This window comes from Grampus griseus, assembly GCF_964374135.1.
Source record: "Grampus griseus genome assembly, chromosome: 19".
Taxonomy (NCBI): Eukaryota; Metazoa; Chordata; class Mammalia; order Artiodactyla; family Delphinidae; genus Grampus; species Grampus griseus.
The window spans coordinates 32209023-32221633 of NC_139013.1; the positions used below are offsets into that span (position 1 = coordinate 32209023).

At 36.5% G+C, this 12611-nt stretch overlaps 1 protein-coding gene and 1 pseudogene across 7 annotated transcripts in view; one reads left to right on the plus strand and one right to left on the minus strand.

Annotated features, from left to right (window-relative positions):
- Positions 1 to 12611, minus strand: part of CNOT1 (CCR4-NOT transcription complex subunit 1) — a 100368-nt gene that overhangs the window by 29835 nt on the left and 57922 nt on the right. For 2 of the 6 annotated variants that reach the window (XM_082677369.1, XM_082677366.1), the window contains exons 17-22: positions 5519 to 5669; positions 4084 to 4285; positions 3004 to 3135; positions 1681 to 1805; positions 1159 to 1445; positions 161 to 239 (exon numbers count right to left, since the gene is read on the minus strand). In XM_082677369.1, the coding sequence (XP_082533495.1) occupies positions 161 to 239; positions 1159 to 1445; positions 1681 to 1805; positions 3004 to 3135; positions 4084 to 4285; positions 5519 to 5669 (976 nt within the window). Of the gene's footprint in view, positions 1 to 160; positions 240 to 1158; positions 1446 to 1680; positions 1806 to 2988; positions 3136 to 4083; positions 4286 to 5518; positions 5670 to 12611 lie in introns of all 6 variants that reach the window. The other 4 variants (XM_082677368.1, XM_082677364.1, XM_082677367.1 and 1 more) reach the window with 3 other exon arrangements.
- LOC309837066 (cytochrome c oxidase subunit 6C-like) lies at positions 7837 to 8064 on the plus strand (annotated as a pseudogene). The gene has a single exon. The product of its transcript is annotated as a cytochrome c oxidase subunit 6C-like (transcript).

A 12611-nucleotide genomic window follows, 5' to 3' on the forward strand; every position in this document is an offset into this window, starting at 1 on the left:
ATCTGTATTTTTTCATGATTAACCTGCAAAACAAGCAACAAATAATATGTATACTTGTATCATGCCAATCATTAAGAAATCTTAATGCCATTGCCAGTAAATCCAAATTCAAATTAAAATAGATAAACCATCCAACTACGTAGGTACTGAAGACACTTACCTCCTGTAAATGATGTGGAAATTGCATAAAGTGACTAATAGAAGCCAAGTGCTGACAATACTGGGGATAGTCCTTCAATCTGCCAACAAAAACATTCATTCTTTACCATTTCATGTAAGAACAGAGGCAGCACAATTTAAAATTTTTCAAAAGCTAGTCTAGGCCATTTCCCCCCTTTCTCCCTTTGAAATACCTTATTTGAAGAGAATGCCAAAAGGAAGAACAAAGAAGTAAGGGGGTGGATATTTATGAACTTCACCCCTTTTACATCAAAAAAGTTATTACTGATTGTTTTTTAAAGGTCTTATTCCACTTAATATTAGATTACAATGAGCCACTAAAACTACTGTCTGGAAACGACTCCAAATGTTCATCAACAGGTGAATAGAAAAACAATTTGCTAATGAACCCACAGAATGGAATACTACTCAGCAGTAAAAAGAAACAGACTACTGAAACATGCAGTAACATGGATAAATCTCAAAAGCATCATGCTATGTGCAAGTCAGACTCATACACATTGTGTATGATTCCATTTAAATAATACTCTGGAAAAACTAGACAAATCAGATCAGTGATTGCCAGGGGTTAGATGTGAGGGAAAGTTAACTACAAAGGGGGAATAAGAAAACTTCTTGGGGGTGACGAAAATATTCTGTATCTTGATTGTGGTGTTGGTGGCAGTGGTTATACAACTGTTAGAATTTGTCAAACTTCAAAGAGCTGTTCACCTGAAATACTGACTTTTACGTATATAAAGTATACCTCAATAAACAAACCAAAAAAATTGCTATTTCATTTTATACTTTTCCTACCACATATTTGTCAACTGTAACGAATTCAATTGTTTTCACTTCTTCCTCTTTTACTTCATACAGTCATGAAGATTAGTTAATATACATATCATGATAAGGCATGGCAAGAATTAGTTGAAAAGTAAGCTACTGTTTCTCCTTATATTAAAAAAGAGAAGCTTCACAGGAAACCTATCCACTCACCTATTTTTAAATCTATCTAGTGCAGCAATCCCAAAATAATACATTTTGGATCCAAAAGGCTTGCGTAAGGCTTCAAGAACATATCGTAGAGCCAAACCTAATGCCATGTAAGTGACCAGTCCTTTTTCGATTATACCACCGAACAGGCAGGCTGTTATATGTAACTCTTTATCAGGGTACTGGGGGAAGAACCGATATTCTTCGAACAAGTTCCTTAGCATACAGTTAAATACTTCTCGTTCTCTCTTTATGGTAGAATCTTTAAACCTCTGTAGCATTTCTAATACCTGGAGAAAGCAAGAAAAAATAATATACACATAAAGGAAACCATTATTAAGAGCATTCCTCAAATATTCTTTATTGTTAAGCAGAATATTTAAGAATAAACTGAGCTTGAGACAAATATTAAGGTTTCCAAAGATGCACAAACATATCAAAACACTTTGTGTTGGGATTTCACTTTGAAAAGGGCATTTAAGATTTACCTAAACCATAAAGAATTAGATCGTCCTAGACACTCACCTCATCAACAGACATGGTTGGATGTGGTGGGTGATTATATATTCTCTGGAAATAGCTGTTTGCTTCATCATCTATCTCTTTACTAAAGTGCTGATTTGCCTCTGGCCACACCTGAGACAAGTCCGCTGTTAGAAACAGAAAAGCGACCAGTGGGCATTTAGGCTCTTCCTTCACTCCCCCACATAAAGCATCACTCCCCCACATAAAGCAGAGCCAGAGAGACCAATACAGTTTGAATTTTAAGGAAAAAATAAAGTGTTTTAAGTGGTCAAGTTTCAATATTCAAGTGCTCTAGGGACACAAAAGATTCTCACAAAACTGCCTTACAACCATAGTCCTACCCTAGTACTTTCTTCATAAGGATTTATCACACCATGAAAGTTCACTAGGTTCAAATTCATAATGCACTTACCCTCAATACAACCTCACTTGAGGTTAACAAATCTTTACTACTTTATTAAAAAAAAAAAATCACCTTTTACATGTAAGAATTCTCAATGCATGTGCATGACACTTGATATAAACACAACGCATGCTACAAAACATAACATTCAGACAAGTCTTTCACACTAACATTTTAAAGTCACTGTCACTTGGTATACTTTCAAACCTTGTATGATGAATGTTTAGACCCAATGACAAGGATATTTATAAGCCAATGATACCTATGTATTTACAAAGAGGACGTCTCTGATTTTGAAATAACCTACTAAAGGAGATTAAAACTTAAAAAATTGGTTTTTGTAGCATCATATATGGCAATACTTATGTGTACTATAAGGCTATATATATCATAAAGCTATTATATTAAAATAAACATTAAAGTAAATATAGTTATTTACTTTATAAACTGCCAAGCTGAAACAGAAATCTGAAATTCTCCTGGCTGCTCCTGATTTGTTAAAAAAAAAAAAAAAGGAAAGAAAAGGAAAGAAAAGAAAAAAAAACACTAAAAAATCTTTAGGATAAGTATAAGACTTACATACATAGACTTAAACTGATGAAAGTCTTTTCTCTTTACTTCTTACTTTTAGGATAACACCTCAAAGGATGCTACCTCTTATTAACAGTCACCTTGTTCTGGCAATCCAGGATCAAAGGTGGAATGATACCTCAAATTTTTGTTTTAATAATTTAAATGTATGAATTTACTCCCACTGACCTAGGAGGCGTATCAACGGCCCTACTAACAATATATTAAGATAAGTCAATGTCTTTGTCCATGTATCTCTAGGGACAACAAATTGGACATGCAAGTTTTATATGCATCAGTCACACTTCACAATCACAGACAACACTACCACTTACAAGGTTTCATCTTACTCTGCTGGAATGTAGGCTGGTTCAGTCCAGAGGTGCCCAGTTTCCTCTGCACAAAAGGATCGTTATTCACTGCAGGGAGTCCAAGAGCCCCAGTTCCTATACCAGTCAGGCTGCCTGTGCCAAGACCACCTACTAGAAAGAACGAAGGCAGCCAGAAGTTTTATCGTTACTCATATTCTTGACTTTATTCACATCAAAAAATAAGTTTTTAATTAAAAAATTATATTAATTAAAAAATTAGGGTCTTTTGTTAACTCAGTGGTAACTAGGTTACAGAGTTATTACAACATTTCACTCCTTAGGTTTTAGTACTCTAAACTTATGCTCTGGCAATAAAAGGTTCAGATAGCTTAGGAGAAACATGTGGTTACTAGAGGGGGAAAAAATGTAACCTTTACTTCAACATTAAGTTAAAAGCCAAAATATGTGGGGCTTCCCTGGTGGCGCAGTGGTTGAGAGTCCGCCTGCCGATGCAGGGGACACAGGTTCGTGTCCCGGTCCGGGAGGATCCCACATGGCGCGGAGCGGCTGGGCCCGTGAACCATGGCCGCTGAGCCTGTGTGTCCGGAGCCTGTGCTCCGCAACGGGAGAGGCCAAAACAGTGAGAGGCCCGTGTACCGCAAAAAAAAAAAAAAAAAAGCCAAAATATGTGGAAAAGTTTTAGGGATTTACTATCATTTCCAAGGTAGGTGCAAAAAGGCAGAACATATACCTGAATCTGGTGTGTGAAATATTCTACCTTTATTATACCAACCTTGAGTAATTCATAAAGCTATGAGTTTTGATCTAAGCCTAAGTTCTTCAGAATGTGGTTAACACACTTTTAATATTTGTACTATCATCTGATAATACAATCCTTACTGAATAATTCAACTAACTTTACAAGTACAAATATCCTCATTGCAATTTGACTAAATTAATGTAGTGTTTTTCTCTTCCCAACTTTGGATATGAGCGCAATTTTTCACGATTTAGTTCAAGCAGCTTTCCTTTATCATAGTGACTCCAAAACACCTTATATACACTAAGGCACAATGAGGCTTACAAATAATCTGCACCCCTACCCACCAACCCCCTTACCTGGAAGCTGTGATGAAAGTCCTCCAATACCACTGAATGCAGTTGTCTGATTTGGGGTTGAAAGGGGTGGAAATGCTTTTGCTGGTGACTGTGGGGTACTGAATGCAGAACCCAAATTTGGAGGAAAGCCCTGCATACTCTGGGTGTGAGGGGCAGCTGAACCACCTATACTAAGAGATGCCATTCCAGCAAGAGGGTCAATCTAAAGAAAAACATTATAAAAACGTATTAAACATACTTCAAGCAAAGGCAGACAAACGACACAGGTAAAGCAATCTTTAGCAACAGCTCTTCAAATGCTTTATATAAACTGCAAAACCACACACAATCTTGATGATGCTTAAATCCCCAAATCAAGAGTACCAGTCATTTTTCTTATTATATCATAGATGGACTAGGTTTAAAGAGTTAGCCCCTGCCAAAGAACCAGAGCCACAATATGAGGGCTATAAAACTTCAAGAATAACATTTCATACGAATTTCTCTGAAGCTGTACTACTAAACATTTAGTAGTGACATGGGGCAGTCCGTAAAATTTCCCGTAAGCCCCTTTAAAAGAATTCTCTCAATGCAAGTTATTTAACTTTCAACACAATAAAAGCATTAGAAATTAGAAATCTAGTCAAAACAAATATATCTAGTCAAAATTTGAGAATCTTGGGGTTGGAGGAGATCAGCTCTGATTAAAAAAAAAAAAAAAAAAATCAAAACCAAAAAAAACCCCAAAACAAAAACAGAAACAAAAAACAAGGTATACTATTCACCAAAAGATTTTATAAAATATCTAATAACTGCACTTCTAAGCTTCTTAGTTTGTGGCATTATTTCAGACCTTTGTGACTATAGAAAATAATACACAAAATGCCTTTTATAAAGTGGTCACTGAAGAATCACTAAATGCTCTTTCTTTTCTTAAAATAAACCCCAATCTGCCATTCAATGCAGCTGAAAATAGAAGCGGAATATGTTGCTCCCAGAGAGAAGGGGGTGGTTGGTGTCAGGGAGTAACTTAAATGTACCTTGTTTTTAAAAGAGCAGTTCAGTTGAGAGCTGAAGAGCCCCAGTTATAACAAGTCCTTATGCTCTAGCACTGTTGCTTGGCCCGTGAAGCTACAAACAAGACACATCAGGTTCAAAGGCAGTGCTTATTTCTCAAGTCTAAGTTATTCTTATCTTAAAAAGAAGCCCTAAATAAGTTGTTTTGTATCTTTCCTCTCATAGTCATGTTCTTTCTACTTAATGATTAAAATCTATTCTCAACCACAATGCCTATTTACGGATCTCCTTTAAGTGGATACTAGACATGCAGTTATCTAAAATATAATAAATTCAGACAAAAATTTCCTTTGAGTAGATTATTAATGATGATGTACAAGTTTATTCTATTCCAAGTCTATGAACAAATGGAGATGTACCAAGTGTAGTGTTCATTTACCTGAACAGGAGAAATGGCATCTAAGCTGCTAGCACTAGGAGGGCGTCCTTTTGGCATAACTCCAGGTGGTGGCTGTCTGGCCTTGTTCATAACATTACTGCAGTTGGCTACCATGGTGAGGATGGTTTCTGATAACTCCTGAGAAACACTCCTTAAGAGAAATGAAAAGTGAAAAACGTCACTTATTATTTCCTAGAACACCTAAATAAACAAATCTAGGTTTCTAATAAAGAAAACTTGCTAGAACCTATGGCCAAATTTCCACCATATCCCATGTTTTTGCACCTGTCATTAATCACCAGGATTTTCTGAGCACTGGCTTTCTCTTGAAAATATTTTTTACACCTCTGAAATTAAGCCTTGTGTATAGTGTTGCCTATGTATTTTGAAATACTATGCTGTAAGAAACATTCCATATCCTCAACTACTTCATCAAAAATTATGCCCAAAGCTGGACATATCAAAGTAAACAGGTAAGCATTTTTTAGACTAGGTTCTCATAGTCAAAAATAAGACTTTTATTTAAGTATAGATAAAAATGCCATACCCATAGTCACTAACTATATTTGGCAAGCACATACAGAATTGACTGACTTCTAAAATGTCAAATAGGATGCGCGGGTTTGATCCTTGGTCGGAGAACTAAGATCCTGCATGCTGTGCAGCGTGGCCAACAAAAACAGCACTACATCAAAATCTACAATTTTTTTATTTTTGCCAACATGAAAAAAATGAGTGGTTCAAATACGGACTAGAGGGAGGGGGCAATGTAGGGGCAGGGGATTAAGAGGTACAAACTATTATGTATAAAATAAGCTACAAGGTTATATTGTACAATACAAGAAATACAGCCAGTATTTTATAATAACCATAAATGAAGTATAACCTTTAAAAATTATGAATTAGTACACCTGTGACATATAATATTGTAAATCAAGGATATTCAATAAAAATAAAAAATATGGGCTACAAATGAAAATGAACAATGAGTTATTTTTACATCCACTGAAGCAAGGGAGAAAAACATTACAGACCATGGAAAAGAAAAGAGAGATGTCAACTCCTAACGGTGTGGACCTACTTATTTAAGTTAGTAGTAAGTAGTAAAACCATTAATTTCCAAAAGATATTTCAAATAGAAGAACATGAGTAGCTGTCTCTAGCCTCTATGTACCTGGGTTAAAAATACCCACCTCCCCTGCAATTAAAACTTCATGTTAAAAAAACTTCATGGAGATAGCCATATTTCAACTTTCAGATTAGCTACAAGACAACGGGGAAATAGACCAACTGCCTCTGGTTATACTAAAAGGAGAACTTGCTATAGAGAAAACTTTTGCACCTAACAAAATTACACATGCATTTCCCTTTAACGTAACAATTACTTCTGGTGGGCCCAAATATACACTGGCAAAAATGATGTATGCAAAATGCTATTCGTTGCAACATTATTTGTGACACAGAGTGGAATAAACAGAATATCTACCAATGGGTAGATTTATTAAGGCACAAAACATCTATTCAGTGGAGTACAACAGATTAATTACAAGGAATAAGGAAACTATAATTTCATGGCATGGACTCTGGGATACATGATCAAATGAAAGAAGCATAGTGCAATAAGTATATAATATACTACCTTTTCTACCGGAAAGAGGAAAATATATACTTTTCTAACACAGAGATAACCCACAAAAAAACAAAAATGGTTAACTACAGGCGAATAAAAGAACAAGGTGTTAAAGTTCAGTGGGTTTAACAGTATTAAAGTTAGTGTTAAAGATGTGCCTAAAAATGCATACAGAATCACAGGGTAAAGAATAGCTTATTGATTCTTATTGATAAGAAAATCTCCAATCTTAGCTGAACACAAGGCTTACCCAAACAGAGATTTCAGGGACCAAAGATGACAAAGAATACAGACATTACTGAATTCGTTCAGAAAAGAGCAATAACAAAACAAAAAACGCTTGTGTGGGGGTAAAATCTGATTTCAAGAATTGCCACATTATTTAAACTTTCCAGTTTTCGACCACAAATTATAAGACATGCAACACATGCACGCACGCACACACACACACACACACACACACACACACACACACACACAAAGAAGGCATGGCCCATACGTAGGGAAAAAATGCTATCAAGAGAAACTGTCCCTCAGGAAGAACGGATGTTGGACTTAACCAGACAAAGACTTTAAATCAGCCATTTTAACTATGTTCAAAGAAAAAAAAAGTCAAAAGAACTACAGGGCCATTTCTCCACCTGTCTGGAAGGACATCGTTGTTGAGCTGTCAAGGAGAAAAACTACCATGGCTTCCAGTTCTTTGACAAAACCTCAGATGCGTGGCCTTCTGGCCAAGCGTCTGTGATTTCATATTGCTGGAGCATTCATTATCTCCTTGGGAATTGCAGCTTTCTGTAAGTTTGCTGTGGCTGCACCAAGAAAGAAGGCCTATGCAGACTTCTACAGAAATTATGATTCCATACAAGATTTTGAGGAGATGAGGAAGGCTGGTATCTTTCAGAGTGTGAAGTGATTTTGGAATATAAAGAATTTCTTTGCATTTAGTTCCATGCAAGTTTGTCACTTACCTGTGTTCCTGAACTATGAAACTATGAACTACTAATATCTGGGCTAAGGAACAGCTTCTCTTGATAAATAAACGATTAACAAAAACAACAAAAAAAGAACTACAGGAAGTTTGAAAAAGATGTCTCAAAAAACAGAGTGTATCAATACAAATTTAAAAAGAAGAAAGTAAAATAACTGAAATGAGAACTTCACTACGGGTTCCCAACAGCAGATTCAAGCACGTAAAAAGCATCCAAGAACTTGAATATAGTCCAATAAAGATTGAAAAACTGAAAGGGAAAAAAATAAACACAGACTGAGACATGTGCAACACTACCAAAGGTACCAACAAAACATAATGAGAGGAGATAGAAAGGGGTAGAAAGAGTATTTGTTGATAAAATGGCTGAAAACTTTCCGAATTTGATGAAAATTAATTTACACATCCAAGAAGCTCAACGAATTCCAAGTAATATAAGCTCAAAGAAATCCATGCCTAGAAACAACATAATCAAGCTGTTGAAAGAAATAAATCTTAGCAGCAGCAAGAGGGGCAACTTATATACAAGGGACCCTTTAAAAAAATTAATAGCTATGGAAGCCAGAAAGTAGTGGGACGGCATATTCAAAGTGTTGAAGAAAAAGTAATGTCAATCAGAAATCCTTTATTTGACAAAACTATCCTTCAAATATAAAGGAAAAATTAAGATATTCTCAGATAAACAAAAGCTGAGGTAATTCATCGTTAACAGACCTGCCCTAATAGGAAATAATAGAGTGACTTTCCTGGTGGCACAGTGGTTAAGACTCTGCCGCGCTACCAATGCAGGGGACCTGGGTTTGATCCCTGGTCAGGGAACTAGATCCCACATGCATGCTGCAACTAAGAGTTTGCATGCCACAACTAAGGAGACCACGAGCCGCAACTAATACCCAGCACAACCAAATAAACAAATACATAAATACTTTTAAAAAAAGGGGAAAGAAATAATAGAAACCCTTTGGGCTGAAATGAAGACACTATACAGTAACTCGAATCTGTATGAAAAAACAGAGCACCCGTAAAGGGACATAAGGAAATATAAAACACATTATGACTGTATTTCTCGCTTATATATAATCCTTTTATCTCCTACTTGGCTTAAAGGACAATGATTACACTAAACAATAACATCAAATCTTTTGATGGGCACACAACGTATAAAGATACTATTTGACAATAGAAGCACTTTGTTTTTGTTTTTTTATTCTTTGCGGTACGCGGGCCCCTCATCGCTGCGGCCGTGGAGCACAGGCTCCGGATGGGCAGGCTCAGCAGCCACGGCTCACGGGCCCAGCCGCTCCGCGGCACGTGGGACCCTCCTGGACTGGGGCACGAACCCGCGTCCCCTGCATCGGCAGGCGGACTCCCAACCACTGCGCCACCAGGGAAGCCCAAGAGCACCACTTTGAAGGAGGAAAGGAACAGAACCGTTTAGAGGAAATTTTTGCATCTTACTGAAATTCAGTTGGTGTTAATTGGAACTACATTGTTTTGAGTTAAAAATGTTAATTTTAATACCCAAAGGAAAAAAGAAACTCAAAAACATGTCAAAGTTAACAGCAAGGAAATTAAGGTGATATGCTAGAAAGATCTATTTAATATTAAAGGAAGAGACTTCCCTGGTGGTCCAGTGGTTAAGAATCCACCTGCCAATGCAGGGGACATGGGTTCGAGCCCTGGTCCGGGAAGATCGCACATGCTGCAGAGCAACTAAGCCTGTGCGCCACAACTACTGAGCCTGCACTCTAGAGCCCGCGAGCCACAACTACTAAGCTCACACGCCACAACTACCAAAGCCTGCGTGCCTAGAGCCCATGCCCCGCAACAAGAGAAGCCACCGCAATGAGAAGCCCACGCACCACAACGAAGAGCAGCCCCCTGCTTGCCGCAACTAGAGAAAGCCTGCACACAGCAACAAAGACCCAATGCAGCCAAAACTAAATAAATAAATAAATAAATTAAAGACAAAACGAAACAAAAAAAAAACACTAAAGGAGGCAGTAATGGAGGAATGGAGATGCAAAACAGACATACGACATATAGAAAAACTAAGCAAAAGAGCATGGGTAAATCCTACCTTAGCAGTAATTATGTCAAATGTAAATAAATTAAATACTCCAATTAAAAGGCAGAAATGGTCAAAATGGATTTTTAAAAAATAATCCAATTATATGCTGTCTAAAGGAGACACTTTAGATTTTTAAAAAACACATATAACTTGAAAGTAAAAAATGAAAAAAGGTATGCCTTGCAAACCTTAACCAAAAGAGAACTACAATGACTATACTAATTTCAGACAAGATCGCCTTTAAGAAAAAAATTAATAGACAAAGATACTTTATAATAATAAAAAGGCCAATCCAACAGAAAGACATACATACTTACAGAGTCCCAAAACATATGAAGGGAGAATTAAAGGGAGAAATAGATAATTCAAAAATATAGCTGGAGGCTTCTACACCTCACTTTCAGTAATGTGTAGAGTCAACACTACTTTATTATAAACTTCAAAGTTGCTGAGAGCCTAGATCTTAATTGTTCTCACCACAAAACATAAATGATAATTATATAACATGACAGAGATGTTAGCATAAAAAAGCCTAACCTTCCAATTAATAAATTTTTTAAAAGCTCAAACTAAACCCAAAATAAGCAGAAGGAAGGAAATAATAAAGTTTAGAGCTGCAATAAACTAAATGGAAGACCTGAATTACTAAAACCAGAAATTCAAAGAGAGGACATTACTACCAACATTACAGAACCAAGAAAGATTATGGGGTATCGTATAAAACAATTGTATGCTAACAAATTAAATAAGCTAGATGAAATAGACAAATTCCTAGAAAGACACAAACTACTGAATCTAACTCCAGAAGAAACAGAAAATCTCAACACAGCAATAACAAGTAGAGATACTGAATTAGTAAACAACATCCACCCACAAGAAAAAGCCCAAGACCAGAGGGATTCACTGAATTCTATGGAACATTTAAAGAATTAACACCAAACCTTCTCACAACAATTAGAAGACTGGACACTTATCAACTCATTTTATGAGGCCAATATTATCCTGATACCAAAACCAAAGACAACACAAGAAAACTACAGAACAATATCCCTTAGGAATACAGACACAAAAATGCTCACCAAATACTAGCAAACTGAATTCAGCAGCATATAAAAAGGAAGTGTATACAAAGACCAAATGAGATTTATCCCAGGAAGGCAAGGTTTTCTAACATCCAAAAAATCAATTAACATAACATACCACACCAACAGAATAAAAAACAAAAAACACATGATCATCTCAATAGATGCAGACAGAAACATTTGACAAAATGCTTTAATGAAAAAACACCAAACAGGGACTTCCCTGGCAGTCCAGTGGTTAAGACTCTGAACTTCCACTGCAGGGGGCATAGGTTCCATCCCTGGGTCAGGGATCTAGGATCCCGTGTGCCTTGAGGCGCAACCAAAGCCAAACCAAACCAAACTCATCTCTCTCTCTCTCTCTCTCTCTCTCTCTCTCTCTCTCTCTCTCTCTCTCTCTCTCTCTCACACACACACACACACACACACACACACACAAACTAGGAAACCCCCCTCAATGTGAAATATAACTATAAAAAACCCACAGCTAACATCAAAGTTAATTCTGAAACACTGGATACTTTTCTCCTAAATCAGGAACAAGATAAGGCTGTCTGCTCTCACCACTTCTATCCAACTTTAGACTGGAGGTTCATGACTTGTACAAAATACCTATCAATAAGCATAACAAAAGAAGTGCAAACATACTGAAAGAAATCAGAGCCCTAAAGAAATGGGTAAATATCTCAGATTCATGAATTGGAAGGCTTAATACTGTTAAAATGGCACTATCCCCCCAAATGATCTAAAGATTCTACATAATCCTTATCAAAATCTCACTGGGCTATGTAATTTATTTGCAGAAATTGACAAGATGACCCTAAAATTCTTATGAAAATTCAAGGGACGCAGAATGACCAAAACAATCTTGAAAAAGTAGAGCAAAGTTGGAGAACTCACACTTCCCAATTTTAAAAGTTACTAAAAAGCGATAGTAATCAAGACAGTGTGGTACTGGCATAAGGATAGACAAGATCAATGGAATAGAACTAAGAGCCCCAAAATAAACTCATGTATTATGTGTAACTGATCTTTTAGAAGACAATTCCACAGGGACAGACCAGTCTCTTCAACAAATGGTGTTAGGACAAATGAATATTCACATGCAAAACTATGCATCTGGGACCCTGTCTCACACCACATACAAAAAAATTAACTCAAACAGATCTCATACATATTTTATGTAGTATATATAGTACTTTGGACTTAAAAACCACTGGATTACCTTAGATGTTGTCACTTTTAATCATTCAACCCCTTTTCCTCAAATCAACAGTTATCCATTCAATCCAATTCCAATATTAAACAGTCATTTTCAA